This window comes from Xyrauchen texanus, chromosome 3 (genome assembly GCF_025860055.1).
Source record: "Xyrauchen texanus isolate HMW12.3.18 chromosome 3, RBS_HiC_50CHRs, whole genome shotgun sequence".
NCBI classification, from domain to species: Eukaryota; Metazoa; Chordata; class Actinopteri; order Cypriniformes; family Catostomidae; genus Xyrauchen; species Xyrauchen texanus.
In genome coordinates this window covers 31,057,159-31,084,642 of record NC_068278.1, presented here as the reverse complement: position 1 = coordinate 31,084,642, position 27,484 = coordinate 31,057,159, and the positions used below count along the sequence as shown (strand labels likewise).

Sequence of the window (27,484 nt, the reverse complement as noted above, 5' to 3'; positions counted from 1 at the left end):
CACAATTGAGGCAAATGATTATCACAGTCACTTGAAAAGAGAAAAGAATAATTTAATGATGATTTAAACACCTGATAACATTAGTGTGACATAAGTGAACAGAACGTGTAGGTTACTGTTGTAACCTCCGTTCCCTGATGGAGGGAACGAGACGTTGGGTCGAAGAAGCGACACTAGGGGTCTCCTTTGATCTCTGAACTTGAGAAAAGGCCAATAAGAAATTGGAAGACAGAATTTGCATGTCCATCCCCCAGAAAAACGGGTATAAAGGGAGGGAAATATGCGTCTGTCCATTCAGGTTTTGCAGGAGCCGAGAATGAGGTTCGGTCATAACAGTGGCTCAGTTCAGCGTCGTGGCCGGGAGGACACAACGTCTTGTTCCCTCCATCAGGGAACGGAGGTTACAACAGTAACCTAGACGTTCCCCGTCTGTCGCTCACTTTGACGTTGTGTCGAAGAAGCAACATTAGGGGCCATATTCAATCATGCCGTATGTGCGCTGCCGATGCAGGTGCGGGCAGGCAGTTGCGTGCCAAAGTGACAGGCTGCGTCAGATTGCACGTACCCTTCCCCAACGCCCCATAAAATCGTCATAAACCTTTTAGGTTCTCGGAACCCCGAAGGGGGGAACAAAGAGACGTTCTCTCTCTATGATTCTTGCATAGTCAAAGCGGCTGGGGCCATCTTAACGCTATCACACACATTGGGGAAGGCGTTCTTTTCCAACTCCTATTCTTTCAGGGGGAAAAGACCCCGTGGAGACCACCACCTGCCCAGGTTGGGGGGAGGTAAAGAGTGGAGAGATATGTCATATGGGTTTTCAGGCCACATGTGGGAATGGTGCGGTGGTAGATCCTACCTGCTGCGAGGGAGGAGTTGCTATACATGGCAACCGGGGGGCAGCAGGGACTGCCTAAGGAAGATGCGTACTGCGGAAAATACACAGAGGGGGATTAATCCACATAAGGGCCCGTCCTGTGGAGCACCTATTCCAGTACAGAGTAGTTTCAGTACCCATAGTGGGTCTGGTCGGGGAATTCCTCCGCTGAATTCACGGACCAGAGGGCCAGGGAGGAGTCATCCAGGGAGCCATTAGTGGGGTCTCCTGGGATAAGAGCGCACGTGATCACCTCAGTGGAGGGAAAAGGCGCTAGGTGCAAACGGTACACCCGGTCAGTTGTTCCGCGTTACTGAGTTCTACCGGCTCGGACCGGAGAAAACACGTGACGAGACCAACTCAGCCCTGAGATTGTAAAATCTCGCAAAGGTATTGGGTGTTGCCCAGCCCACTGCTCTGCATATGTCTGCTATTGAGGTGCCATAGGCCAGTGCCCACGAGAAGGCCACACTTTTCGTCGAGTGTGCTCGATCCCACAAGGGGGCGGGCACGGCCTGGGTGTGATAGGCCAATGCTATGGCATCAACAATCAAGTGGGAAAGCCTCTGTTTGGAGACAGCGTTCCATTTCCGCTGTCCACCAAAGCAGACAAAGAGCTGCTCAGAACACCTAAAGCTCTGCGTGTAGTCCACATAAATATGGCCCCGGACACAGCAACGAAAAGGCTGGGTCTGCCACCTCCCGGGGCATCGCTTTCAGGTTCACTACTTGGTCCCTGAAGAGGGTCATAGGAACCTTGGGCACATAGCCCAGTCGCGGTCTTAGGACGACATAAGTCTCTGCCGGTCCGAACTCCAGGTAGGTGTCACTGACAGAGAACGCTTGCAGGTTCCCAACCCTCTTGATGGAAGCGAGCACGATCAGGAGGGCCGTCTTCAAGGAGAGGGCTTTGAGCTCGACTGATTCTAGCGGCTCGAAGGGGGGTCTCTGAAGGCCTGAGAGGACCACTGAGAGATCCCAGGAGGGGAACAGGCTTGGCCGAGATGGGTTCAACCTCCGTGCGCCTCTAAGGAACCTGACAATCAAGTCGTGCTTACCCAAGGACTTGCCGTCCACTGCATTGTGGTGGGCCGCGATAACAGCTACATACACCTTCAAGGACCTCGCCTGCAGAAATGAGAGCACTTACCCAACTGCGCACATCTGCGGGTCTTCGGACCGGGAAGAACACCAATTTGCGTAAAGTTGCCTGGTAGAGGGAGCTCTGGCTTGGTTGATTGTGTCTACGACGGCAAAACTACTTAGATCTTCCGCATCCCGTCCAGGGGCCAGACGTGGAGGTTCCAGAGGTCTGGAAGCGGATGCCAGAGGGTGCCCCATCCCTGAGAAAGAAGGTCCTTCCTCAGGGAAATTCGCCAGAGAGGGGCTGTCGTGAGAAGCACGAGATCCAAGAACCAAGTCCAAGTGGGCCAGTAGGGGGCCACCAGAGTGACTTGTTCCTCGTCCTCCCTGACGCTGCACAGCACCAGTGCAAGAAGGCTCACTGGGGAAATGCATACTTGTCAGCTGTATGCCAGCGCATCTGTCTCGAGGAGTGCCTCCGTTAGGGAGTACCAGAGCGGGCAGTGGGAGGTCTCCTGGTAAGAGAACAGGTCTATCTGTGCTTTGCCGAACTGTTCCCAAATCAGCTGGACCACCTGGGGGTGGAGCCTCCACTCACCGCTGAGCGTACCTTGTCACAACAGTGAGTCCGCTGCCGTGTTGAGATTGCCCGGGATGTGAGTGCCGCGATCTGAGTCGCTGCTGGCTCCAAAGGAGGAGATGGCGGGCGAGTTGTGACATATAAGGAGAGCGCACACCGCCTTGGCGATTTATGTACGCTACCGTGCTGTCTGAGCGGATCAAGACGTGCTTGCCCCGAATTATTGGGAGAAACCTCCGCAGGGCAAGGAATACAGCTAGCAACTCTAGGCAGTTGATGTGCTAAATGCAGCGAGTGCCCTTTCCAGGAGCCAGCGGCTGCATGCCCGTTGCACACGGCGCCCCAACCCTGCTTACCTGGCTCCGCACAGGGGGGCAGGTAGGTGACTGAGGAGGAGGTCCCGTGTAGGCATCCTCTGGACTCGTCAGAATCACCAGCCAGGGGGCAGCAGTCGTGGGTTCAGAGGCGGGAGGTAGCGTCTGGGGTGCCGGGCCTGTTGAAGTGTGGCACCGGGTTGCCGTGAGAATGGCATTTGCAGGCCAGGTGACCAAGCGAATGAGGAAATTGCTCTTTTATTGAGAATGTGGGTACCGTTACCTGGGTCGTCTGCCTCAGGAACACTTGGGAGCCTTCCGGTTTCCTCGAGGAAGTTCGGGAGACAGAGGGCATGCGCTTCGACGCTCGACGATGGGGCTGAGAGCTGGGCCCAGGTCGGGGCAGAGCTGCCTGTTTTCTGGAAGCCGCAGGAGGATGCCCTCGGTGAGCAGACAGAGCACGGTACGCGCTGAGGGAGCGGCGGCCATGATGTGAGATATGGCTTCCGTCTGTTTCTTCACCGCTGCGAACTGCTGGGTGAAGTCCTCCACGGTGCCGCTGAAGAGACCAAACTGGAGACAGGGGCGTTGAGGAAGCGTGCTTTGTCCACATCCCGCATCTCGACCAGGTTCAGTCAAAGATGATGTTGCTGGACCATGAGGGTGGCCATCGCCTGCCCGAGTGTCCGCGCTGTGACCTTCGTGGCCCTGAGGGCGAGGTTCCTGCAACACATCGGGGTCAGGGCTACCCAAGTGCAGATCTTTGAGTGCCTTGGCCTGGTGAACTTGCAGGAGGGCCATGGCATGCAGGGCGGAGGCGGCCTGTCAAACGGCACTGTAGGTTTTGGAGGTCAGTGATGACGTCATCCTACAGGCTTTGAAGGGGAGCACCAGGTGATCCAGCCAGGTGGTGGCGTTCTCGGGACACAGGTGGATTGCAACCGCTCTGTCCATCTGGGGGACCGCCGAGTACCCGTGGGCCACTCCGCTATCAAGGGTAGTGAGAGCAGATGAGAGAGGAGGTTGGTTGCGGGCAGTGAATGGTGCCCTCCATGACCTTGTCAGCTCATCATGCACCTCCGGGAAGAAAGGAAACGGGGCGTGGCTGTGAGCGGCGCCCGGACCTGAGGAACCAGTCATCTAGCCATCTGGGGCATGAGGGCGGCAGTCCAATCAAGTCTTCCACGTCAGACACTGGAATGCTCTCCGATGCAGTGGTGAGCTCCTCATCCAGCTCGGTGGGCTCGAGAGGGTAAGCAGACTGGTCATGAGGTGAGCCGCTGTCACCCTGAGCCAGGACGGAAGTCAACGAGTGTGCTGGGGTGGTTCTTGGTGATCTACCCAGCGAAACAGAGCCTGCTGCCATCCCCAAATGTCCTCCATCACCAGCTGGGTCGTCCTCAATCCCGTGGGAAGGAAGTGGCGTTCCTCTTTAAGAAGGAAAGCCGCGACCGCAATGTTGCCATGGTAAGGTTCTCGCAGTGAGAACACAAACCATACACAAATGCTGCCTCGGTGTGTTCGCTGCCCAGACACATGAGGCAGTATCTGTAACAGTCAGGAGCGGAGAGAACTCGACCGCATCCAGGAACTACACTGGGGTGGAGTTATATCTTTATAAAGACGCATCCTGAAAAGGACGTTCAATGCCGCTGTGTATTTTTCTTTTAGAGAAAATAAACTCTTTTAGAAGCGCTGTCGAAGCGCCCAGGGGCAAAGCTGCACTGTTGTGCAGAGAAGGAGAAAGCCGCTGATATGCGCCATAGATCCAACAGCATACGCTCTGTAGAGACGAATGGAACAGTCAGTGAATGCAGCTCGCTGATCACACAAATGCTCGGCTCCGAAGGAAAAATCTGAATGGACAGACGCATATTTCCCTCCCTTTATACCCGTATGTGCGGGGAACAGACATGCAAATTCTGTCTGCCAATTTCTCATTGGCCTTTTCTCAAGTTCAGAGATGCGCGAGGCTCTCAAGAGAGACCCTATTGTTGCTTCTTCGACACCATGTCGAAGTGAGTGACAGACGGGGAACTGCTCTTTAATTTACCTTGGTGCAAATATAACTGTCCTTGCTGATGTTATAAAGTACATTTTATTTAAAGATTTATTAAAAAGACAGAAAAAACACAGTGCATCCTCTCTTGGTTCTTCATGCCACTATTACAAGTGTCACAGTACATTTTTTGGGATAATTCCAATACAATTCAGCATAAAACTACTCAAACACATTACTTCCCTAGACTCTCTTCGGAAAAAAGTGAACGCTTGTCAGAGAAATGGTACAGGGCAACAGTTGCTAAGATATGATTGGTTAAAAATAATTTTAGGGCAGGGCTTAGCAAAGGGTCAATTTAATTTTTATTCCTTTTATAACACAGAAAATGCAGCTTAATCCTACCTGTGGCACTCCAAGTTTTTTACATGCATCCAAGAAATTCTCAACATTCCGCCGGCACTTAGCCATGCTCAGCTTTGGCTTTAGGAGAGATACAGGAGAGATAACACACACACACACACACACACACATACACACACACAACAACAACACACACACACACACCTTTTTTAAACTCTCAGGGAGTCTGGCAATGACTACCTGGCATGTAGTCAAACCAGGCATGACTCTTGGGAAACAAGAAATTTGTCAACACTGACCGCAAAACTACTGCATGACACATTCTCGGCCAATCAGAACATACTTGTCGTTTAATATACTAATATCTGTAGGGAGAATTTGGACCAAAGAGATTTCACTGTGGACAGGGCTATCCATTTTAATGGTAAACATTCACCAAATTGCCCTCAGATTTACATGAAAGAGATACAGTTGAAGTCAGAAGTTAACATACACTTAGGCTGTCATTAAAAACAAATTTTTGAACCACGCCACAGATTTCAGCAATTTGTTTAGGACATCTACTTTGGCTCATGATGCATGACTCAAGTAATTTTTCCAGCAAATGTTTACAGATTGATTGTTTCACTTTTAATTGACTATATCACAATTCTAGTGGGTCACAACTTTACATACACTAAGTTAACTATGCCTTTAAGCAGCTTGGAAAATTCCAGAAAATTATGTCAAGCCTTTAGGCAATTAGCCATTTAGCTTCTGATAGGCTAATTGGGGTCAATTGGAGGTGTACCTGTGGATGTATTTTAAGGCCTACCTTCAAACTCAGGGCCTCTTTGCTTGACATCATGGGTAAATCAAAATAAATTAGCCAAAACAATTGTGGACCTCCACAAGTCTGGATCATCCTTGGGAGTAATTTCCAAACACCTGAAGGTACCACGTTAATCTTTACATACATTAGTACGCAAGTATAAACACCATGGGACCATGCAGCCATCATACTGCTCAGGATGGAGATGCACAAACCTAAAGAGTCCTACAAACCTGACTCAGTTACACCAGTTCTGTCTGGAGGAATCGGATAAAATTCCAGCAAACTTATTGTGAGAAGCTTGTGGAAGGCAACACAAAATGTTTGACCCAAGTTACACAATTTAAAGGCAAATACTAACAAAGTGTATGTAAACTTCTGACCCACTGGGAATGTGATGAAATAAATAAAAGCTGAGATAAATAATTCTCTCTCCAATTATTCTGAATCCGAATTATTCTTCACGTTCTTAAAATAACGTAGTTATCCTAACTAACCTAAGACCGGGAATGTTTTCTACGATTCAATGCCTGGACTTGTGAAAAACGGAGTTACCTCCATTCCCTGATGGAGCTAACGAGATGTTGTGTCGAGTGAAGCGACACTAGGGGTCTTCTTTGAAGGCCTCTAGTGTCGCTTCACTCGACACAACGTCGAAGTGAGTGACAGAAGTCTGACTTCAACTGTTGCGTTTAATATTTGTTGCTATATTGAGTCAACACCTGGTTAGGCATTTCACATTGTACTTTAAAAACATAACCTCAAAGCAATGTACTGTGTACTACATTTGAACTGTATTGTAGTCTTCCGTCTTTGGTGTATTATTGCACATACTGTACAGGGTTTTTCATTACCAATATGAATTCATTTGAATGTTGTAAATAGGAATAATGAATGGTAATTAATGTGCTCACCAATTTGAATAAAATTCACCACAAATCTCTGCTGAGACGCAGTTGTTCATTAATGGATTGCAGTAAAATGGATCAAAGAAAGTCTGAAGCAAGCCAGAAAGAAAAGAGATAAGTGGGACTTACCACTGCAGGGGAGGGCACATGAATGCTGGTCACTGAACGGGGACGAATGTGATTGGCCAGATGACATAAAACAACACCATCCATTAAAGCAGCACCCACATCATCGGGCAATAAAAACTTTAACCTGGACTCGAGGTTCTGCAAACACACACAACCACTGGTTACTTGATTCAGGGTTCCCACACCTTTTCATCAATAATTTCCAAATTCATGAGTGAAGCACAACTTGAAATTTTCTTTTTAAGACTTTTTAAGATTTATTGATTTCCATAACTAGGTACAGACAGTGATTTCAACACATAACCTGAATTAATATTAATCTTCATTCCTGTCTGAACATGTCTTTCCTTGCTTACAGTAAACCATTTTTGCAGAAGGGGAGACCGGGGGAACCTGTAAAACAGTAAATGTCTCCAAACAAAAAAAAGCACACACCCAGTAATTTATTTATTATTTATCACTCTGGACACCACTCTGGACCCCACTCACTCTGCCCACTACCTTTTTGAACTGTTGCCTTCTGGCCAGCGCTTCAGAGATCTGAACACCAGAACTGTCAGACACAGGAACAGTTTTTTCCATCAGGCTATCCATCTAATGAACAATTAAATTGCCCCATTGAGCAATAATGATGTGCAATACACAGTTTAATTTTAATTTTAATTTATATTATCCAACATATCCACTTCTGCCATTACTTACATTGCTCTGTACATAATATACAGGTTTTTGTTCTTTATATAACAGATTGTAATAGATTTTCACTACGTGTGTGTATGTGGGTATGTATGAAGGTGAGTGTATGTACGTATATGTATAATTATTTATTTTGTGTTCTTTTTTGTTTTTAATTACCTATGTCTTGCTGCTGTTTTTGGTATTGTTTGTATTGTTGTACACTGGAAGCTCCTGTCACCAAGACAAATTCCTTGTATGTGTAAGCATACTTGGCAATAAAGCTGATTCTGATTCTGATTCTGATTCTAAATGATTAGATTATTAGATTTTTTTATGTCTCTTGTGTGCAGTTTTGATACTGTGACAGTATTTTATCTCTATGTTCTTGGTTAAATGTTTACATGAATGACAGATGCCTTTGCTGTTGCTGTAATGGTGGCCATTCGTAATTTTATCTTTGCTGCGTGGTCCGGGGATCTGTAACACTAGTTATGAAATAAAAATTGTATGACTGAATTGAACATTTTATCTTTAAAATGTAAATGAATATTCTTTAAAATAAATATTCATATCTTTAAAATATGTAATGAATATTATTTCATTAAAGTATCTGTTTAATACAGAGCCTGAGAAGTCAAAAAGTAAGAGCAAAAAATAGTTTATAAACCACGCTGACAGATATGTAAACCGTTCCCTCATTTTAACAAATTGTGTCCACAGATTTATTAACCATGCCCTCAATTTACTAATCTGTACTCTCAGATTCTTAAACTATACCCACGATTTTACAATCCGTACCCACGGTTTAGCAAACTGTACTCATGGATTTGTAGACCCACTCATGTAGTCCTAAACACAAGCTCCCATGTATGTGGTTAACAAATCTTATTGTATATTTAAGCAATATCACATGAGTAAGAGTGCGATATGGCCCTACATCAGCACTGCTGTGATCGGCCACAGGCAGAGTGCTGTAGGTAGTCATAACAGTAAGGTCATAAAAAACACATTTGTGCATGGAACTACTGTCTTAGGCAACGGATCAGAATCTGCCATTGCTGGTTTAAACCAAATGATGCATCCAAGCCTCTCAAAACGTCACTTTAGAACTAGTATCACGTCTTGAGCTGTTTTTAACAAGTTATTGGAGAAACAAGGATGTGTGTGTGTGTGTGTGTGTGTGTGTGTAGAGAGAGAGAGAGAGAGAGAGAGAGAGAGAGAGAGAGATGGAGTGTGTGGTATCACCTGTTGCCACTCCAAAGCAGAGATGATGTAGTGTTTTAGTCAGCTTTCTGAAGACAATGTAATTTTGGTCAAATGCATCTTATTTTCTCTGTGTAAAAATAGCCATCCAAGTAGGGGTATTCCTCCCTATTTCACAGTAGCAGGTGTACAAAAATCACCCACTATAAAAACCACAATGTCCTCCACCATTTTGAACAATACGTCCTCTGCAATGTGGAAACTCCGGTAACTCAGAAAGTTTGTGTAATTAATCAGTCCGTTGTTTCACTCAGCTGTGATGAGCCTTAATGCTGAAGTTGTTAGTTTAAAGCTAATTCCTAGCTTTAGTAATGTAGTCGTAATCCGGGCAATCACGTGCACTGCTGATGAATGAAAACACTGACTGACATGGACTCACTTCACGTATCCTAACTGGCTTATATTACAAACAAACATGGTCTTTTGCCACCACCTGCTGGCAAAAATGTACAATGTCATAAAAATAAATGTAAAGAGACAGATATAGCTTTTAACACATATGCACTACTCTTACACTTTAGTCTAGAACACCATGAACACAAGCGGGATGATACACATAGTGAAGAATCCGAGAGATGATGTACTGAGACATCAGTACTCATAGAACATCTATCATCCAATCAGATTTGAGGACCGAAACTAACTGCTGTATATTGTTTCATTGTGGATAAGTATTAAGTTTAATGCTGCAAATTGTCTTAGCTGCATGCTTAAAGTGATTCTCCATATTTTGGGGCAGGCATACACAATGATTTGATAAGAATGACATGAGTCATAATCTTGTTCATCTGTTTATTTGTAATATTCTTATATTCTTCCTTGAATTTCTATAGCCAGGCGAGAACCGGCTTGACGATACAAATAATAGTTTTAATGAAAAACTTAAACAAAAGACACAAACACACACACACGACGGTCAGCTGCCCTTAAACGATCTTTCTCTCATACCACCATCCGCAGTCAGCCTTTATCCCTCTCGGAGGCTTAATTAGCCTGAAAAGGGACCGGGTGTGCAGAATCACCACCCGGCCCTGCCCTCAGCCCTGCCACATTCCTCCCTCGTTCTCTCAGGCCGGGGAGCCTTTTTTGTAGGCACAGATTTTAAGTTCTAATTTTTTCCACTCTTACAGGTGACATCCTGGGCTCCTTACTTTAATGAAAACTGTTCTCATCAGCTGATCAGTCTATTTAGTAAAAAAAAATAGATCATTTTTAACAATTATAATTCAGGTATCTCTTGGACTTATTATTCCTCACAGTAAAAAGAATCAGCATCACAAACAGGCAAAAACTATTCAGTATAATATACACTCACCTAAAGGATTATTAGGAACACCTGTTCAATTTCTCATTAATGCAATTATCTAATCAACCAATCACATGGCAGTTGCTTCAATGCATTTAGGGGTGTGGTCCTGGTCAAGACAATCTCCTGAACTCCAAACTGAATGTCAGAATGGGAAAGAAAGGTGATTTAAGCAATTTTGAGCATGGCATGGTTGTTGGTGCCAGACGGGCCGGTCTGAGTATTTCACAATCTGCTCAGTTACTGGGATTTTCACACACAACCATTTCTAGGGTTTACAAAGAATGGTGTGAAAAGGAAAAACATCCAGTATGTGGCAGTCCTGTGGGCAAAAATGCCTTGTTGATGCTAGAGGTCAGAGGAGAATGGGCCGACTGATTCAAGCTGATAGAAGAGCAACTTTGCCTGAAATAACCACTCGTTACAACCGAGGTATGCAGCAAAGCATTTGTGAAGCCACAACACGCACAACCTTGAGGCGGATGGGCTACAACAGCAGAAGACCCCACCGGGTACCACTCATCTCCACTACAAATAGGAAAAAGAGGCTACAATTTGCAAGAGCTAACCAAAATTGGACAGTTGAAGACTGGAAAAATGTTGCCTGGTCTGATGAGTCTAGATTTCTGTTGAGACATTCAGATGGTAGTGTCAGAATTTGGCGTAAACAGAATGAGAACATGGATCCATCATGCCTTGTTACCACTGTGCAGGCTGGTGGTGGTGGTGTAATGGTGTGGGGGATGTTTTCTTGGCACACTTTAGGCCCCTTAGTGCCAATTGGGCATCGTTTAAATGCCACGGCCTACCTGAGCATTGTTTCTGACCATGTCCATCCCTTTATGGCCACCATGTACCCATCCTCTGATGGCTACTTCCAGCAGGATAATGCACCATGTCACAAAGCTCAAATCATTTCAAATTGGTTTCTTGAACATGACAATGAGTTCACTGTACTAAAATGGCCCCCACAGTCACCAGATCTCAACCCAATAGAGCATCTTTGGGATGTGGTGGAACGGGAGCTTCGTGCCCTGGATGTGCATCCCACAAATCTCCATCAACTGCAAGATGCTATCCTATCAATATGGGCCAACATTTCTAAAGAATGCTTTCAGCACCTTGTTGAATCAATGCCACATAGAATTAAGGCAATTCTGAAGGCGAAAGGGGGTCAAACACAGTATTAGTATGGTGTTCCTAATAATCCTGTAGGTGAGTGTAAATATGTTTTAAAGCAATGTCATTACTTCTTTGTATGACCTTATTTGACATACTGTGGGCTAATATTAAGTGTTCAATTCCCCCAAACCACTGTTTAGTCTAGCCTAGTCCAGTCTTTCTCATTTTAAATCATTAAGGCTAAAATTACTTTTGACACTTAAAATGCCTCCCTTTCTCCACTACAGTCTGACTACAAGGTACTAATCACTGTCTGAAACTAACCATCCCTCTCAGAGGTCATGAGTCAACAAGAAGGGAGATTGTTAATAAGTGCTCACAAGTAGAAACTTGCTGTACAGCTGATTCAAAAATAGAACATAACAAGGTGACTGCTTTGACATGCTCACTATAACAATGTGTTAACGTTGTAATGGTTGTGGCCCCTGTACAAAATTTTTATTAATTTTAAATGCCAAAATTTGGGTGCCAGACAGGTTTAGGCCTGTCAAAATGAATACATTGCCCCAGATAGCTCTAAAAGCCACCAATTACACGCAATAAAACAATAACAAAATAGTGTATCAAAGCATAAGAACAAATATAACAATACAAATATCACATAACAATAATTCAAGTGTGTGTGTGTGTGTAGGTGAGAGAGTTAAGGCAGTAGGAGTGTTTGTGAAAGGTGCACGCTGGGTCATGAAGAGTTTGCAATGTACCTGAACGGCAACTGTGGGCAATACTGCAGGACGCAGAGTGAGAGTCCGACAAACAGGAATAAAGTCAGGTCAGAAGAATCATAGACACACCTGGCGCTTCCACTTTACACCTTAAATGTTTACCGTCACACCTTGACCATGGAGCTCTTCGGCGCTTGAAGATCAAATTAACTCATGCCACTCCACTTTCACTCAAGAAGTGCATACAACGGTGATGAAAAATCCAAGCCTCACTCTCTGGTGATGAACACTTGTCAAATTAGTCCCTTTGTTGTCTCCTCTCTTCTCCAATCACGTTCCTTATCCACATCACAGTACAATGCAGCAAACTTTCTTTCTCCTTTCACAGAGTGGCACCCAAACAGGGACATGAACATTTACATTTATTCATTTGGCAGATGCTTTTATCCAAAGCGACTTACAAAAGAGGAAAACATAAGCGAATCATCTTAAGGAGACAGTGGTACGAAAAGTGCCATATTACAAAGTTTCACTATCATCAGAATAGTATACAAAACAGATTTAAATGCAAGAAGAAATGTAAATAATTTTTTTATTTTTTAGTGACCGGTTAAGTGCTTTTGGAAAAGATGTGTTTTTAGCCGTTTTTTGAAGATAGAGAGTGAGTTAGCTTCCCGGATTGAGTTGGGAAGGTTATTCCACCACCGTGGTATGATGAAACTGAAAGGCCGGGAAAGTGTTTTGGTGCCTCTTTGTTTTGGTACGACAAGGCGACGTTCCTTAGCCGACCGCAGGCTTCTGGTGGGAACGTAGCTCTACATAAATGTTTTTAGGTATGCTGGAGCAGACCCAGTGACTGTTTTGTATGCCAGAATCAGGGCCTTGAATTTAGTACGTGCATGAACCGGCAGCCAGTGTAGAGAGACAAAGAGTGAACATTTGTGATTGTTTGTGTTTTAAAGTGAACAGGGACATGAACATATGATTTGTTTTTGATTTAATGTAAACAGGGACATGAACTTGATAATTTGAAACCACAAACCTGAACATTTAAACTTTTGATTGTTGACACCTGAAAACTGTGTGAACTATGGTGTTCTTGATTTAAACCAGTGGGTTGATGGACTGAAATTTAAGAAAAAAACATAATTTGCTCTGTGAAAAAAATAAAAAAATATTGTAAATGTGGTGTTGGAAGTGTGTTGCAAGGTTAATCACTTCAATTTGTATTGACGTTGTACATTGACATTTTTACACACTACATCCACTAACACAAACCCAACATTTAAAATTGCCATTCCCACCCCTACATCCACTGGTATGATGATTGAAGCTCCTGAAGATGCAACATCAGACAGGCCACCTGTATGCCCTCAGTTGTCTTCAAATCTTCACATACCTACCTATCTCCATACTCTTAGCCAGTCTGTGGCCAAGGTTTCATCTGCCATCTTACATGGAGTGTGGCAGAGCCGAACTGCACACTGCCCCTTTAAGGATCCCCCACCAACTTAAATGGCTGCTCATCAGATTACCAGGTGTCAACAATAAAGGCATCTAGAAACGTAACCAGGAAGATGGTTGTTGGGGTCAAAAAAAAAAAGAAACAAGACAGATTTGAGACTGGAGTGAGTTTTGGTGTGCCAAGCTGTGAAAGGAGAAAGAAAGTTTGCTGCATTGTACTGTGATGTGGATAAGGAACGTGATTGGAGAAGAGAGGAGACAACAAAGGGACTAATTTGACAAGTGTTCATCACCAGAGAGTGAGGCTTGGATTTTTCATCACCGTTGTATGCACTTCTTGAGTGAAAGTGGAGTGGCATGAGTTAATTTGATCTCCAAGTGCTGAAGAGCTCCATGGTCAAGGTGTGACGGTAAACCATTTAAGGTCTAAAGTGGAAGCGCCAGGTGTGTCTATGATTCTTCTGACCTGACTTTATTCCTGTTTGACGGACTCGCTCTACATCCCGCAGTATTGCCCACAGTTGCCGTTCAGGTACATTGCAAACTCTACATGACCCAGCGTGCACCTTTCACAAACACTCCTACTGCCTTAACTCGCTCACCTACACACACACACACACACACACACACACACACACACACACACACTTGAATTATTGTTATGTTATATTTGTATTGTTATATTTGTTCTGTTGGGATTTATGTATTTAATTATTTCTGGTAATTTAAATACTTATGCTTTGATACAATTTTTTTTTTTTATTGTTTTAATCCATGTAATTGGTGGCTTTTAGAGATATCTGGGGCAATGTATTCATTTTGACAGGCATAAACCTGTCAGGCACCCGAATTTTGGCATTTAAATGTAGTACAGGGGCCGCCACCGTTACGTCATCAATGACTGATGTACTGTGTATATAGAGCGATTTGACATGTTTGTGTGTTTTATTACTTGAATTTGGCTTACCCTATAGATACGAATCAATAATTTTGCCAATACTTTGTAAAATAACCCAGAGGTATTAAGGTAGAATGCTGACCTGCCGCAGGAGTCCGATCTGTTCCATCTCTTCCCTGAGGTGCTCCATCTTTCTCCTCATGGTGAAGCTTGGGTCTGTGGAGCAGAAGTCTTGACGACTGCCACTGGGGAAGGCTAAGTAGAAGACACCGATTGAGAGCCATGTGCGCTTTGGACAAAAGTATACAACATTCTGCTTTGTCCAACTGATTTCTCCACACTCAAATAAAACATCGCCCAGATGTCTGCTGTACCGGTTCTTTATGTACTTCTGATAGTCTTTTGAATAGTCTTTTAAAGTATTTCAGATAGACATTCACACAAAGGCAGCATACAAATAATAAGAGTCCATTGGTTAAATCGTGTATTCAGAAGTTAAGTAACTTTATACAATAAATCTCAGCTTTTACATTTTGAAAATAAGTGGAGATTTATGGTAAAAAAGGATTGAAATGGTAAACTGTTTCTCACTTGCACCTATCAAATTACTTCAGAGGGCATGTATTTAACCACAGGACTGGATTACCTTTATGTGACCTTATGTAATTTTTGGAACTTGAAAGGTCTGTTCACCATTCATTTGCATTGTAAGGACCAACAGAGCGGAGATATTTTTCAAAATTGTTTTGTGTTCTGCAAAATAAATACACATCTGGGATGGCATGAGGGTAAGTGAATGATGAGAGAATTTTAATTTTTGGGTGAATTATACCCATTAAATCTTGTATTGTTTTCTGTCTGTTTGGAAACACTGCAGTTTGTACACTAAATCTAACTCGACAGAAGAAGACTTTGAACAAACGGGCATTAAACCACTGGCATGTACAAACAATGATTAGACTGCTGATCATGCATATCAGCAGAGAAATGCATGCAAAGCATGTATGAATCATCAGACAATCTTTAACATGAAAAGTTAGAAAAGGATGCTTTACTTATATTTCTACAGCTGTATTATGCAAATGAGATATGGTAAACATTAACACATTTAAAAAAAAAAATTTAACTGTTCCTTTCGTAGCACTACCTCTAAAACTATTAGTGAGAACAAGAAACGGATCTAAACATTTTTTTTTTTTTAAATACGACTGGCTCAAACCGTAAAAAGGGAAATATTGGAGAGAATGATAAGCTTGCAAAATAAGCATTTCTGATATTTCTGTGAGATGGGAAGTCCAAGCCTTCCTCATCCTTTCCACTGAATCGTAGAGTCGTAAAAAGATAATACACCCATTTATGCAAAACTCTATTGCTACAGTTCAAAACCTACAGACCATTATATTGAGACATCTTTCCAAAGAAATGCTCTTGCTGACCTCTAAATTCCTGTTAAACAAAAGCTGAGTACTGCCTGTACAATTTTTTTTTTATTATTATTACGGCTACAATGAGGACCGAATGCTTACCTGTTAAAAATAAATAAATGTTTGAGAAAAATGTTTTTCAGAAATACAGTATGTTTCTAAGAGCTTCACAGCTTAAAGTTTACTTCAGACACAATGTTTGCATGTTTCAAGTGCAATCGCTAGAATTTATTTTGACAATACTGATGATTTTGACAAAATACCATGCTTCAAGTGTGATAGGTAGAATTTTTTAATGTATCCATCTAAATATCAGTAGCGGTAAGCATTGGACCACGAACGCGTCGCATAGGAGCCAAATTACAAGAAAGAGTGTCATTGTCATTGGAAGATTTGTGATGAATACACATAGAGAAGAGGAGAGAAAGGTTTACCTGATCTAGGTTTCAGGCCAAAAACTGTGAGGGTTGTGATGAAATCATTAGAACACATTCCCTCCTGCAACAACAAAAACAGCATGATTCTCTGTTGTAGACAACTGCACCATATGAAGACATTTGAAATGTACGTTTATTCATTTACTTTTTCTTCTAAAAATCTTTTTGCTTTCAGCCGAAGAATATCTTACCTCTTTAGATCCTTTCAATGCAAGTATATGGTTGCCAGATCTTTGAAGCTCTAAATATTACATTAGGGCAGAATAAAAGTAATAAATAACCCTTAAGACCTTTTTATTTTACTATAAATCTTCAGTGGACATTTATAGTAAAATAAAATTACTTTATCGATCTGTTTCTCACCAACACCTATCATATAGCTTCTGAAGTCATAGATTTAACCACTGTCAAATGGAGTCATATGGATTAGTTTTATGCTGCCTTTATCTGATTTTTGGAGCTTAAAAGGTCTGGCCAACATTCACTTGCATTGTATGGACCTACAGACATGAGATTGTTCTTACACATCTGGGATGGCATGAGGGTGAGCAAATGATGAGAGAATTTTCATTTTTTGGTGAACTATCCCCATGGGCTTTCTTTTAATCCTGCTGACAGCAGGACTACCATGGACATGAAATATCCCATCACCAGAGCAGAGGTTCTAATATGAATTAATGTTATTTTGATGAGCCTGCATTACATGCATGGATGTTTCCCACCTGAAAAAGTGCTGTATTGTATTTCTGTAGTATGGGACAGTGGTACAAAAGAGATGTACCGAGAGAGACACATGAAGAGGGAGAGTCCCAGAGATGCACACACAAAGTCTCACCTCACAACCATTGCCATGGCCACTGGAGTTTCTTCGAGCACTTTGGCACTTGTACTGAAATGGGAAACACAGAGAGGCACAGGACACACTATCAGATCTTGGCACATTAAAAAAACAAAACAAAAAACATTGTGATCAGGGTTCCCACACTTTATTGACCAATGAATTCTGCTAATTTGTTATTGTTGGATAAGGATATTTAAAAATCATTAAATAGAGTTTGCTAAGGTGGATTCTCATTTGCATATCAGGTACCAGTCCTTTCCCAATTAATTCATTTAAACAGTTAACTTTTTAATTTACAAATATCTCCAATAATATTTTCTGTTACTTGTAGCTCAACTGAAAAAGCATGGCACTAGCAATGCCAAGGTCTTGATTCTTTGGTAAAATGTATACCTTCAATGCATTTTAATGCACCTCAGATTTAGAATGGCCAAAGAACAATATTTTGCTAATGAAATACTTCAGAGAAAATTGTCATGATTTTTCCATGACTTAAAGTTGTTCATTCCCATGACATTGTTAAAATTTCCTGATATTTCCAGTAAATATTCCAAATAATATTCAAGATGTACTTTATTTACCTACAGTTTTTCAGTGGTATCTGGGGTTCCCCTTCTGTCACTCTCTCCACGTTGTGTCGGAGAAGCGACACTAGGGGTCACTCTTGAGCCACCGAATATACCTCTGATCTATGAAAAAAGGCCAATGAGAAGTTGGCAGCCCCCGGACATACGGGTACAAAGGCGAGGCAAATACTAGAGTTCATTCAGAAATTTTCTTCGGAGCCGATGGTCTTGTATGCTGTCTGCTACGAGTTACACACACCCGTGTATTCCTCTGACGATCTGCATGCTGTTGGATTTGATGGCGCATAACAGCGGCTTTCTCCTATCCTGTGCACGGCTGTGAATTGTTGCCCCTGGGCGCTTCGACAGCGCAGATAAAAACTCGAAAGAGTTTCTTAAGAGTGATTTTATTTAAAAGAGTAATTTCCTCTAAAAGAGCAAACACAGCAAGCGTTGAATGTCCTTTTCAGGACGCGTCTTTATAAAGATGCCGTTCCGCCGCTGTGTAGTTCCTGGATGCGGTAGAGTGCTCTCCGTTTCAGACGGCCACAGGTGTTGTCTCGTGTGTCTGGGTAGCGATCACACCAAGACTGCGTTTGTGGATGGTTCATGTTCTCACTGCGAGAACATGACCATGACAACGTTGCGGTCGCGACTTGTTTTCAACCGAGAACAAGCCACTCCAGCCGCCCCTCGCATTGCTCCTTCTTCCCACGGGATTGAGGACGGTGCGAGTGGCGCTGGAGGCGATTTGGGGTCGGCAGCGGGTGCAGCTCTGTCGGGTACCAGAGACCCGCGGACCACCCGTTCCCCAGCGTTGACTCCCGTCCGTGCTCGAGGCAACAGTGGCTCGCCTCACAGCCAGCCTGCCTATCCTCTAGAACTCGAAGCGGATGAGCTCGCCGCTGCATTGGAGAGCGCGGCGTCTGACGCGGATGACTCCCCTGGGCTGCCGCCTTCAGGCCAGCACCCCCAGGCTGAGGCTGACGCTCAGATGTCCGACATGCTTTCCCGGGCCGCCGATCTCAACAGTCCCGGCATGCTGGACGCGGCCACAGGTCCGCCTTCAGCCCCACGACTGACCCCCGGCCGGCCGGTTCTGACGAGTCCAGAGGACTCCACCATAAGACCTCCTCCTCAGTCACTAACCCGCCTCCTGCCGGGTGCGCGGAGCAAGGTAAGTGCTTCGAGTCTTTTCTCAGCACCAAAGCCTCGGGACGCACCCTCGCCTCCCGACGGCACATTACCTGCTCCGCCTGCTGCGAAGCCCCGCCGGGTACGTCGAAAATACTCGTCCCCTTGGTGCCCCTAGCACGGAGATTGGATGCGTGGCTTTCACTTCCCAACCCGTCACGCTGGCTGGCCCGAACCATCCGACTCGGTTATGCAATTCAGTTTGCCAGGCCCCCGCCCCCCTTCGCGGGCGTCCGCTTCACCGCAGTGCACGGCGAACATGCCCAATCCCTGCGTGCGGAGTTCGCTACTCTTCGACTCAAAGACGCGATAGAGCCTGTCCCGCCAACCAAAATGAAGGGTTTCTACAGCCCTTACTTCGTTGTACCCAAGAAAGGCGGTGGCTTACGACCAATCTTGGACCAGCGAGTTTTAAACCAAGCACTGCTCAAACTCCCGTTCAAAATGCTCATGCTAAAGTGTATCTTAACAGGCGTCCGGCACCTAGATTGGTTCGCAGCGGTAGACCTGAAGGACACGTACTTCCACGTCTCAATTCTGCCGCGACACCGACCCTTCCTACGGTTCGCGTTCGACGGCCAGGTGTTCCAGTACAAAGTCCTCCCCTTCGGCATGTCTCTGTCCCCTCGCATCTTCACGAAAGTCGTAGAGGCAGCTCTTGCCCCGCTCCGGGAAGCTGGCATCCGCATACTCAACTACGTCGACGACTGGCTCATACTGGCCCACTCCCGAGAGTTACTATGCACTCACAGAGACCAGGTGCTCAAGCACCTCAGCCGCTTGGGGCTTCAGGTCAACCGAGAAAAGAACCAAGTGAACCAAGCTCACTCTGGTTCAGAGCATCTCCTTTCTCGGCATGGAGTTGAACTCAGTCTCAATGTCCGCACGTCTCACCAATGAGCGTGCACAGTCGGTGCTGAAATGCCTTGCAAAGTTCAAGCCAGGCACAACGGTCCCTCTAAAACTCTTCTAGAGGCTCCTGGGGCATATAGCATCCTCCGCCGCAGTCACGCCGCTGGGGTTGATGCATATGAGACCGCTTCAGCACTGGCTTCAGACTCGAGTCCCGAGACGACCATGGCGCCACGACACGCACCGTGTGATAATCGCCCCCGCGTGCCACTCACATCCCCGGCAAACTCAATGTGGTAGTGGACGCGCTGTCACGGCAACGCTTGCCCAGTGGAGAGTGGAGGCTTCACCCCCAGTCGGTTCAGCTGATTTGGGAACGATTTGGCAAGGCCCAGGTAGACCTGCTTGCCTCCCGAGAGACCTCCCACTGCCCGCTCTGGTATGGCCGGACAGAGGCTCCCCTCGGGGCAGACGCGCTGGCACACAGCTGGCCCACAGGGCTGTGCAAGTACGCATTTCCCCCAGTGAGCCTTCTTGCACAGGTGCTGTGCAAGGTCAGGGAGGACGAGGAGCAAGTCACACTAGTGGCTCCATACTGGCCCAACCGGGCCTGGTTCTCGGACCTCGTACTCCTCGCTACAGCCCCTCCCTGGTGAATTCCCCTGAGGAAGGACCTTCTTTCTCAGGGGCAGGACCTTCTTTCTCAGGGGCAGGGCACGCTCTGGCATCCACATCCAGACCTCTGGAAACTCCACGTCTGGTCCCTGGACGGGACGCGGAAGATCTAGCTGGCCTACCACCTACTGTCGTAGACACGATCAACCAAGCCAGAGCCCCTTCCACCAGAAAGCTCTACACCCTAAAGTGGCGCTTGTTCGCAAATTGGTGTTCTTCCCGGGCTGAAGACCCACAGAGGTACGCAGTTAGGTCAGTGCTCCTATTCCTGCAGGAGAGGTTGGACGGGAGGCTGTCCCCATCCACCTTGAAGGTGTATGTTGCTGCTATCGCGGCCCACCACGACGCAGTAGATGGTAAGTCCCTTGGTAAGCACGACTTAATCATAAGGTTCCTAAGAGGCGCCCGGAGGTTAAATCCCTCCCGGCCAAGCCTGTTCCCCTCCTGGGACCTCTCGGTAGTCCTCGTGGGCCTCCAGAGACCTCCCTTTGAGCCGCTAGAATCAGTTGGACTCAGGGCCCTTTCTCTTAAGACTGCCCTGCTGATCGCGCTCGCCTCCATCAAGAGGGTCGGGGACCTGCAAACGTTCTCTGTCAGCGACACTTGCCTGGAGTTCGGTCCGGCAGACACTCATGTGATCCTAAGACCGCGACACGTGCCCAAGGTTCCTACCATGCCCTTCAGAGACCAGGTAGTGAACCTGCAAGCGCTGCCCCGGGACGAGGCAGACCCAGCCCCGTCGTGGCTGTGTCCGGTACGTGCTTTGCGTACCTATCTGGACCGCACGCAGAGCTTTAGACACTCTGAGCAGCTCTTTGTATGCTTTGGGGGACAGTGGAAAGGAAACGCTGTCTCCAAACAGAGGCTTTCCCACTGGGTAGTAGATGCCATTTCACTGGCTTATCACACTCAGGCTGTGCCCCCCCTTTGCGGGTCCGAGCTCACTCGACAAGGAGTGTTGCGTCCTCGTGGGCACTGGCCAGGTATACCTCCCTGGCAGACATTTGTAGAGCAGCGGGTTGGGCGACACCCAACACCTTTACGAGATACTATAATCTCAGGGTTGAGTCAGTTTCATCCCGTGTTTTCTCAGGTCCGAGCCAGTACAACTCGGTAACACGCTGATGGGCTGACCGGGTGAATCACTTGCATATACGCCCTTTCCCTCGCTTGAGGTAAAACTGTGCGTCTTTTTTCCAAGGAGATTTCACTCAACTCGAATCCCTGGTCGATTCCTCCCTAGCCCTCATGGGTCCGCAGTTCGGCGGAGGAACTTGCCGACCCAATCCACTGCGGGTACTCAAATCTACCCTGTACTGGAATAGGTGCTCCACAGGGTGAGGACTCCTACGCGGACTCCCCCTGTGTGTATTTTCCGTGATACGGTCCCCTTACGAGCGGACCCGTGTTTTCCTTGGGTAAGTTCCGGCTGCCCTTCGGTCGCCCCCTCGCTGAGGCTGGATCTACCACCGCGCCACTTCCACATGTCGCCTAAAAACATATGTGATGTATTCACCACCTTACCTCCCCAGCTGGGTAGGGGTGGTCTCCGCAGGGTCTTTTCCCCCTTAAAGAATAGGAAATTGGTTAAGACCCCCTTCCCTCAGTGCGTGTAAGGGCCTCGGCTGTCTATTGCTCTATGCGAGAAACATGGAGAGAAAAGAGGCCCAGCCAGGCTTGGCCCGTTCCCAGGTTGGCAAGCGTCGCCTTGTTCCCCTGTCAGGGTAACCAAAAGGATTCCGACGACTTTTGTGGGGCATTGGGGAAAGGTACATGTAGTCTGATACAGCTGGTCGTCTGGCACGTAAAAAACACCTGCCCGCTCCTGTGTCAGACCACGTACACGGCTCAGCGCATGGCGTAATTTAAATTGGACCCCTAGTGTCGCTTCACCGACACAACGTGGAGAGAACGACAGAAGGGGAACGTCTAGGTTACGAATGTAACCTCCGTTCCCCGATGGAGGGAACGAGACGTTGTGTCCTTCCCGGCCACGTCGCTGAGCCGAGCCGCTGTAGTGGCCGGACCATTTCCGGCTCCTCAGAAAAATCCTGAATGAACTCTAGTATTTGCCTCGCCTTTGTACCTGTATGTACGGGGCGGGTATGCAAATACTAGCTGCCAAGTTCTCATTGGCCTTTTTTTCATAGATCAGAGGTATATTCGGTGGCTCAAGAGAGACCCCTAGTGTTGCTTCTCCGACACAACGTCTCGTTCCCTCCATCGGGGAACGGAGGTTACATTCGTAACCTAGACATTTTCAAAGTCTTAGACCAGGGGTGCACAATATGTCGATCGTGATCTACCAGTCGATCACAAAGGCAATGCTGGTAGATCGCACAAAATTTAAATGTACTTTTGTTAAATTTTAATAAAAATAAATATAATGTCTTTCCTTTTAGTTTCTGTCTGACTTGCACTTGACGAGTAAATACTGACCAGGTGAGGTTTTGTTTATTCAGTTGCCATGACGACTAGGTTTGCGCATACGCGCCTTCCAAGGACTTCTGAGAACAGAGCACGAAATTGCGATGCTACTTCCCGGATTAGGCAAAACTGTCTGATTCCATTCAGTGCAAGTCATCAGAATAAGGTAAATGCCCTGGCTATTGTAATCTATTGTGCTGTAGGTGTTTTGGGTTTAGTTTTAAAACTGAATGATATCAACATTGAACATTATTATATATTTTAAATGAAACTGTGTTTTTTTTAGTTGGTAGATCTTATTGAGTTGGTCATTTAAAAGTAGATCATCACACAAATGTGTGGGCACCCGTCTTAGACAGTGGACCTCCTCACTGGCAGAAATTTCAATTCCGCGTTATCCACCCCAAATCTGGTGCCAATTTTACATAATGTCAACTTTATCTGTTTATGTCCATGTTTTTAATCTGCCGACACCTACAGTTGAAGTCAGAAGTTTGCATAGACTTTAGCCAAATACATTTAAACTCAGTTTTGAGACATTTAATCGTAGAAAACATTCCTTGTCTTAGGTCAGTTAAGATCACTACTTTATTTTAGGATTGTGAAATATCAGAATAATAGTAGAGAATTATTTATTTCAGCTTTTTATTTCTTTCATCACATTCCTAGTGGGTCAGAAGTTTACATAGACACTGTTAGTATTTGGTAACAAGGCCTTTAAATGGTTTAACTTGGTTCAAATGTTTTGGGTAGCCTTCCACAGGCTTTTCACAATAAGTTGCTTGAATTTTGGTCCAGACAGAACTGGTGCTGCCACCCCCATGCTTCACGGTTGGGATGGTGTTCTTTGGCTTGCAAGTCTCACCCTTTTTCCTCCAAATATAACATTATGGTCATTATGGCCAAACTGTTTTTTTTTTTTTTTTTCATCAGACCAGAGGACATTTCTCCGAAAAGTATGATCTTTGTCCCTATGTGCACTTGCAAATTGTAGTGTGGCTTTTTTATGGTGGTTTTGGAGCAGAAGCTACTTCCTTGCTGAGCAGCCTTTCAGGTTGTGTCAATATAGGACTCGTTTTTCTGTAGATATAGATACACGTCTACCCGTTTCCTCCAGCATCTTCACAAGGTCCTTTGCTGTTACTTTCCGCTCTAAATTACGTTCATCTCTAGGAGACCGAATGTGTCTCTTTCCTGAGCGGTACGCTGGCTGTGTGGACCCATTGTGTTTATACTTGTGTACTATTGTTTGTATAGAGGAGCGTGGCACCTTCAGGCATTTGAAAATTGCTCCCAAGAATAAACCAGACTTGTGGAGGTCCACAATTTATTTTCTGAGATCTTGGCTGATTTCTTTTGATTTTCCCATGATGTCAAGCAAAGAGGCCCTGAGTTTGAAGGTTATACAGGTATACCTCCAGTTGACTCCAATTAGCCTATCATAAGCTAATTGCCTAAAGGCTTGACATAATTTTCTGGAAGTTTCCAAGCTGCTTAAAGGCACAATTAACTTGGTGTATGAACACTTCTGACCCACTGGAATTGTGATATAGTAAATTAAAAGTTAAACAATATGTCTGTAAACAATTGTTGGAAAAATTACTCATTCCATGCACAAAGTAGATGTCCTAAACAACTTGTATGTAATGTATGTAAATGTATGTAAACTTCTTACTTCAACTTGCAGGAGACATTTATGTACTTTATGTACTGTATGTCTGCCAGCAAAATCTCTGCATTACCAGGTTGTTTCTGCAAGTCTTACGCAAGTTTCTTGCCAAATGCTCTGATTAGCCGTGTAATTAATATAAACTGACAGTAAATGACAGGCCTTTCTCACTCCCTTTTATGTAGAAAGTTCCAGAACATGTTGTGTTCTGTCGTCTTGATCTTTCTCTTGAAAGTGAACAACCTGTCGGATTCCTTTCAAATTAATTAAAAAAGTCTTAACCACACAGTTCTAATTTCCCTGTCCTGTCGCCACAACATAGGAAAACCAATGGCTACCTGTTACGACCCCCTGTGCTCCCACAGGCCAGTGCCAGGTAGTACCGGTGCTTTTGGGAATGATGAGAGGGGTATGGAATTGCCTCATTGTCTACACCTGTATTGTTGTGAGCATAAAAGTAGGTTATTTTCCAACTCTCGCTCTCTCTCGACGCACATCTCTAGCTCTGCACACAAACACACACCTACATACACAGGCAGTCACACACACACACACACACACACACACACACACACACCACCCATACGGATCCCCACACTCTTTAATGTAAACCCTAGATGCAGTTAATAAATTATACTTCTGAGTTTGAACTCTATTTCTCTGCCTCTGTTATGGCTATATCATGACCGGAGCCATAACTCTGCCTCAAGCCCTATTTTAACCAGATCCTTGTTAACACTCTAAATATCTCACAACCACATTACTAAAACTCACATTTGCCCACATCTGATACACATTTTGCACATCTGACAAATTATCCAACATAACAAAATGTGACACATGGAAAGCAGTATTTTTGAAAGTTGTTTGAAGACAAAATCTAATTAAATCCAGGAAATAATAAAAAAATGTTTTAGGATTTAAAAAATGTAAAGTAAAAAAAATTAAAATAGCCATACGCCATAAAATATTTAAGATTATGTACTATATCTACGTCACTAATCAAATAAACGGGTTTGTGATAACGACTATGTAAACGCATATAAATAGTGCTTTACAGATGTCCACATACTTAGAAAAATATCCAGATTAAAAATAAAAAATAGAATTGAAATGAGAATTAAATAGAATTAAAAGAGAATAAAATGCAAAAAATAATTAGAACAGTTAAAAAATATTAAAGAGAGAAGAAAATTAAGGAAAAGCCCTAATGAATAAGCGTGCTTTAAGATACTTTTTAAATGTGCTAACTGAGTCAATTCCACGTAGGCCATCACAGTTCCACAGCTTGGGACCATAGTAACAAAAGGCTGACTATCTACTTTTCAGCCATATTTTAGGTAACACCAGCAAGTTGCAGTTGGATGGTCAGAGTGTTTTTATAGCTGCTGCATTTTGAACTCACTGCAAGTGTTTGATGGAGCTCTTTGTTAAACTGGCCAAAATACTATTGCAGTCTGTAAGTTTCTCACCTTAAGCAGGGGAAAAAACATCACATACTTTAGAGATGTTGCAAAAGTGATATTTTGCCATTTCACAGACATTGCTAAAATGTTTTTTTTTAGAACCAAGCTTATGGTCGAACGTGATTCCTAAATTCTTCACATCATTATTTGCCCTTAGAGGCAAGGAGTCTAGATAAGACAAAATTGACTTTATCTATGCATTGTTGCCAGCTGTAAAGTTTTCCTTGACGTAGACATATTAGTAAATCAAGTGACCTTAAATTTTAAGTCAAGTTTATGTTCATGTTAATTGTTTGTTTAGTTTGTCTATAGTTAGGGTTTGGGATTTCACGTATGTAAATAAACTACACTTGGGTTCTTCGTCTTCACGCCATCGTCACTGCCAGTGCCAGCACAACGTTACACCGATAACAAGTGCCTCTGTCTTATCTTTGTTTAGGTTCTTTGTCATTCCCATATTTATGCTCCGTATGCAGTCCAACATGGTGCTGATTTGATTTTTGGGCATCTGGTGTAACTGACAAACAGAATTGCATATCATCTGCATATTGTTAAATAGATGTAATGGTTAAATACACCAGCTAATGGAAGTATATACAAAGTAAATTAAAACCGGTCCAGAATTGAGCTTTGGGAAACATCAAAAGATGCTGTTTGGAACAATCTTAAATCACGTTGGATAACATGGATTACCATGTATGACACAAACGTGTAGAGTTCATGCCAGATCGAGTGTATGCGGTCATTAAAGCAAAAGGGGGCATACAAAATACATGCTACAATTCATGTTTATTTTATATACAATCTCTCTCAAATTGTTATGCTGATATGATAATTTGAAAAACAAAACAAAAAACTATATTAAATAAGAAAAAATTTTTCTGTATCAAACAAATCTGTGTCATATACCTCTGTCAAAAGACTCTTTATAGTTAGGTTGACTTGAATGAGCCAACCTACTGCTCTACTATTTAAGCTTATTTTTATTATTATTCTTAGACAAAATTATCAAAAGTAACTACTACTCTTTCAAGTGTTTAAGCTACACCAAATTCGCAACAGACCTTCAGCTGTTTTATGCTATATCGTTTCTAACTGATCGGAATTACGTTATTCCCATATTGGACATCCGAACCGGACTGATTTTACATTGACTCCTATTCAAGGTATGAAAACATTTCCCTGTAATAACTCCTTTAGAGGACTCAATCTACATCCTATCACTCCATCACTTTCTTTTCTCTTTACATCCCTCTACTAAATGTTTTTCATTCTTTGACGCCACATCACAATAAGGGAAATAAGGAGATGGGGAGCAGTGACACGCTTCAGGTAAGGCTTTTATATTCTTTGCCTTTCGTGTGCAGGGTATGCACTCCTTCTCAATGTTTTCACTCAGTTCAGTAATCCACA

At 44.3% G+C, this 27,484-nt stretch overlaps 1 protein-coding gene across 1 annotated transcript in view; it reads right to left on the bottom strand.

The window, feature by feature from the left end:
• Positions 1-27,484, bottom strand: part of LOC127621004 (leucine-rich repeat and calponin homology domain-containing protein 2-like) — a 119,009-nt gene that overhangs the window by 5,628 nt on the left and 85,897 nt on the right. The window contains exons 17-21 of the mRNA XM_052094413.1: positions 17,217-17,270; positions 16,379-16,442; positions 14,663-14,775; positions 7,065-7,202; positions 5,259-5,336 (exon numbers count right to left, since the gene is read on the bottom strand). Of these exons, the coding sequence (XP_051950373.1) occupies positions 5,259-5,336; positions 7,065-7,202; positions 14,663-14,775; positions 16,379-16,442; positions 17,217-17,270 (447 nt within the window). The remainder of the gene's footprint in view (positions 1-5,258; positions 5,337-7,064; positions 7,203-14,662; positions 14,776-16,378; positions 16,443-17,216; positions 17,271-27,484) is intronic.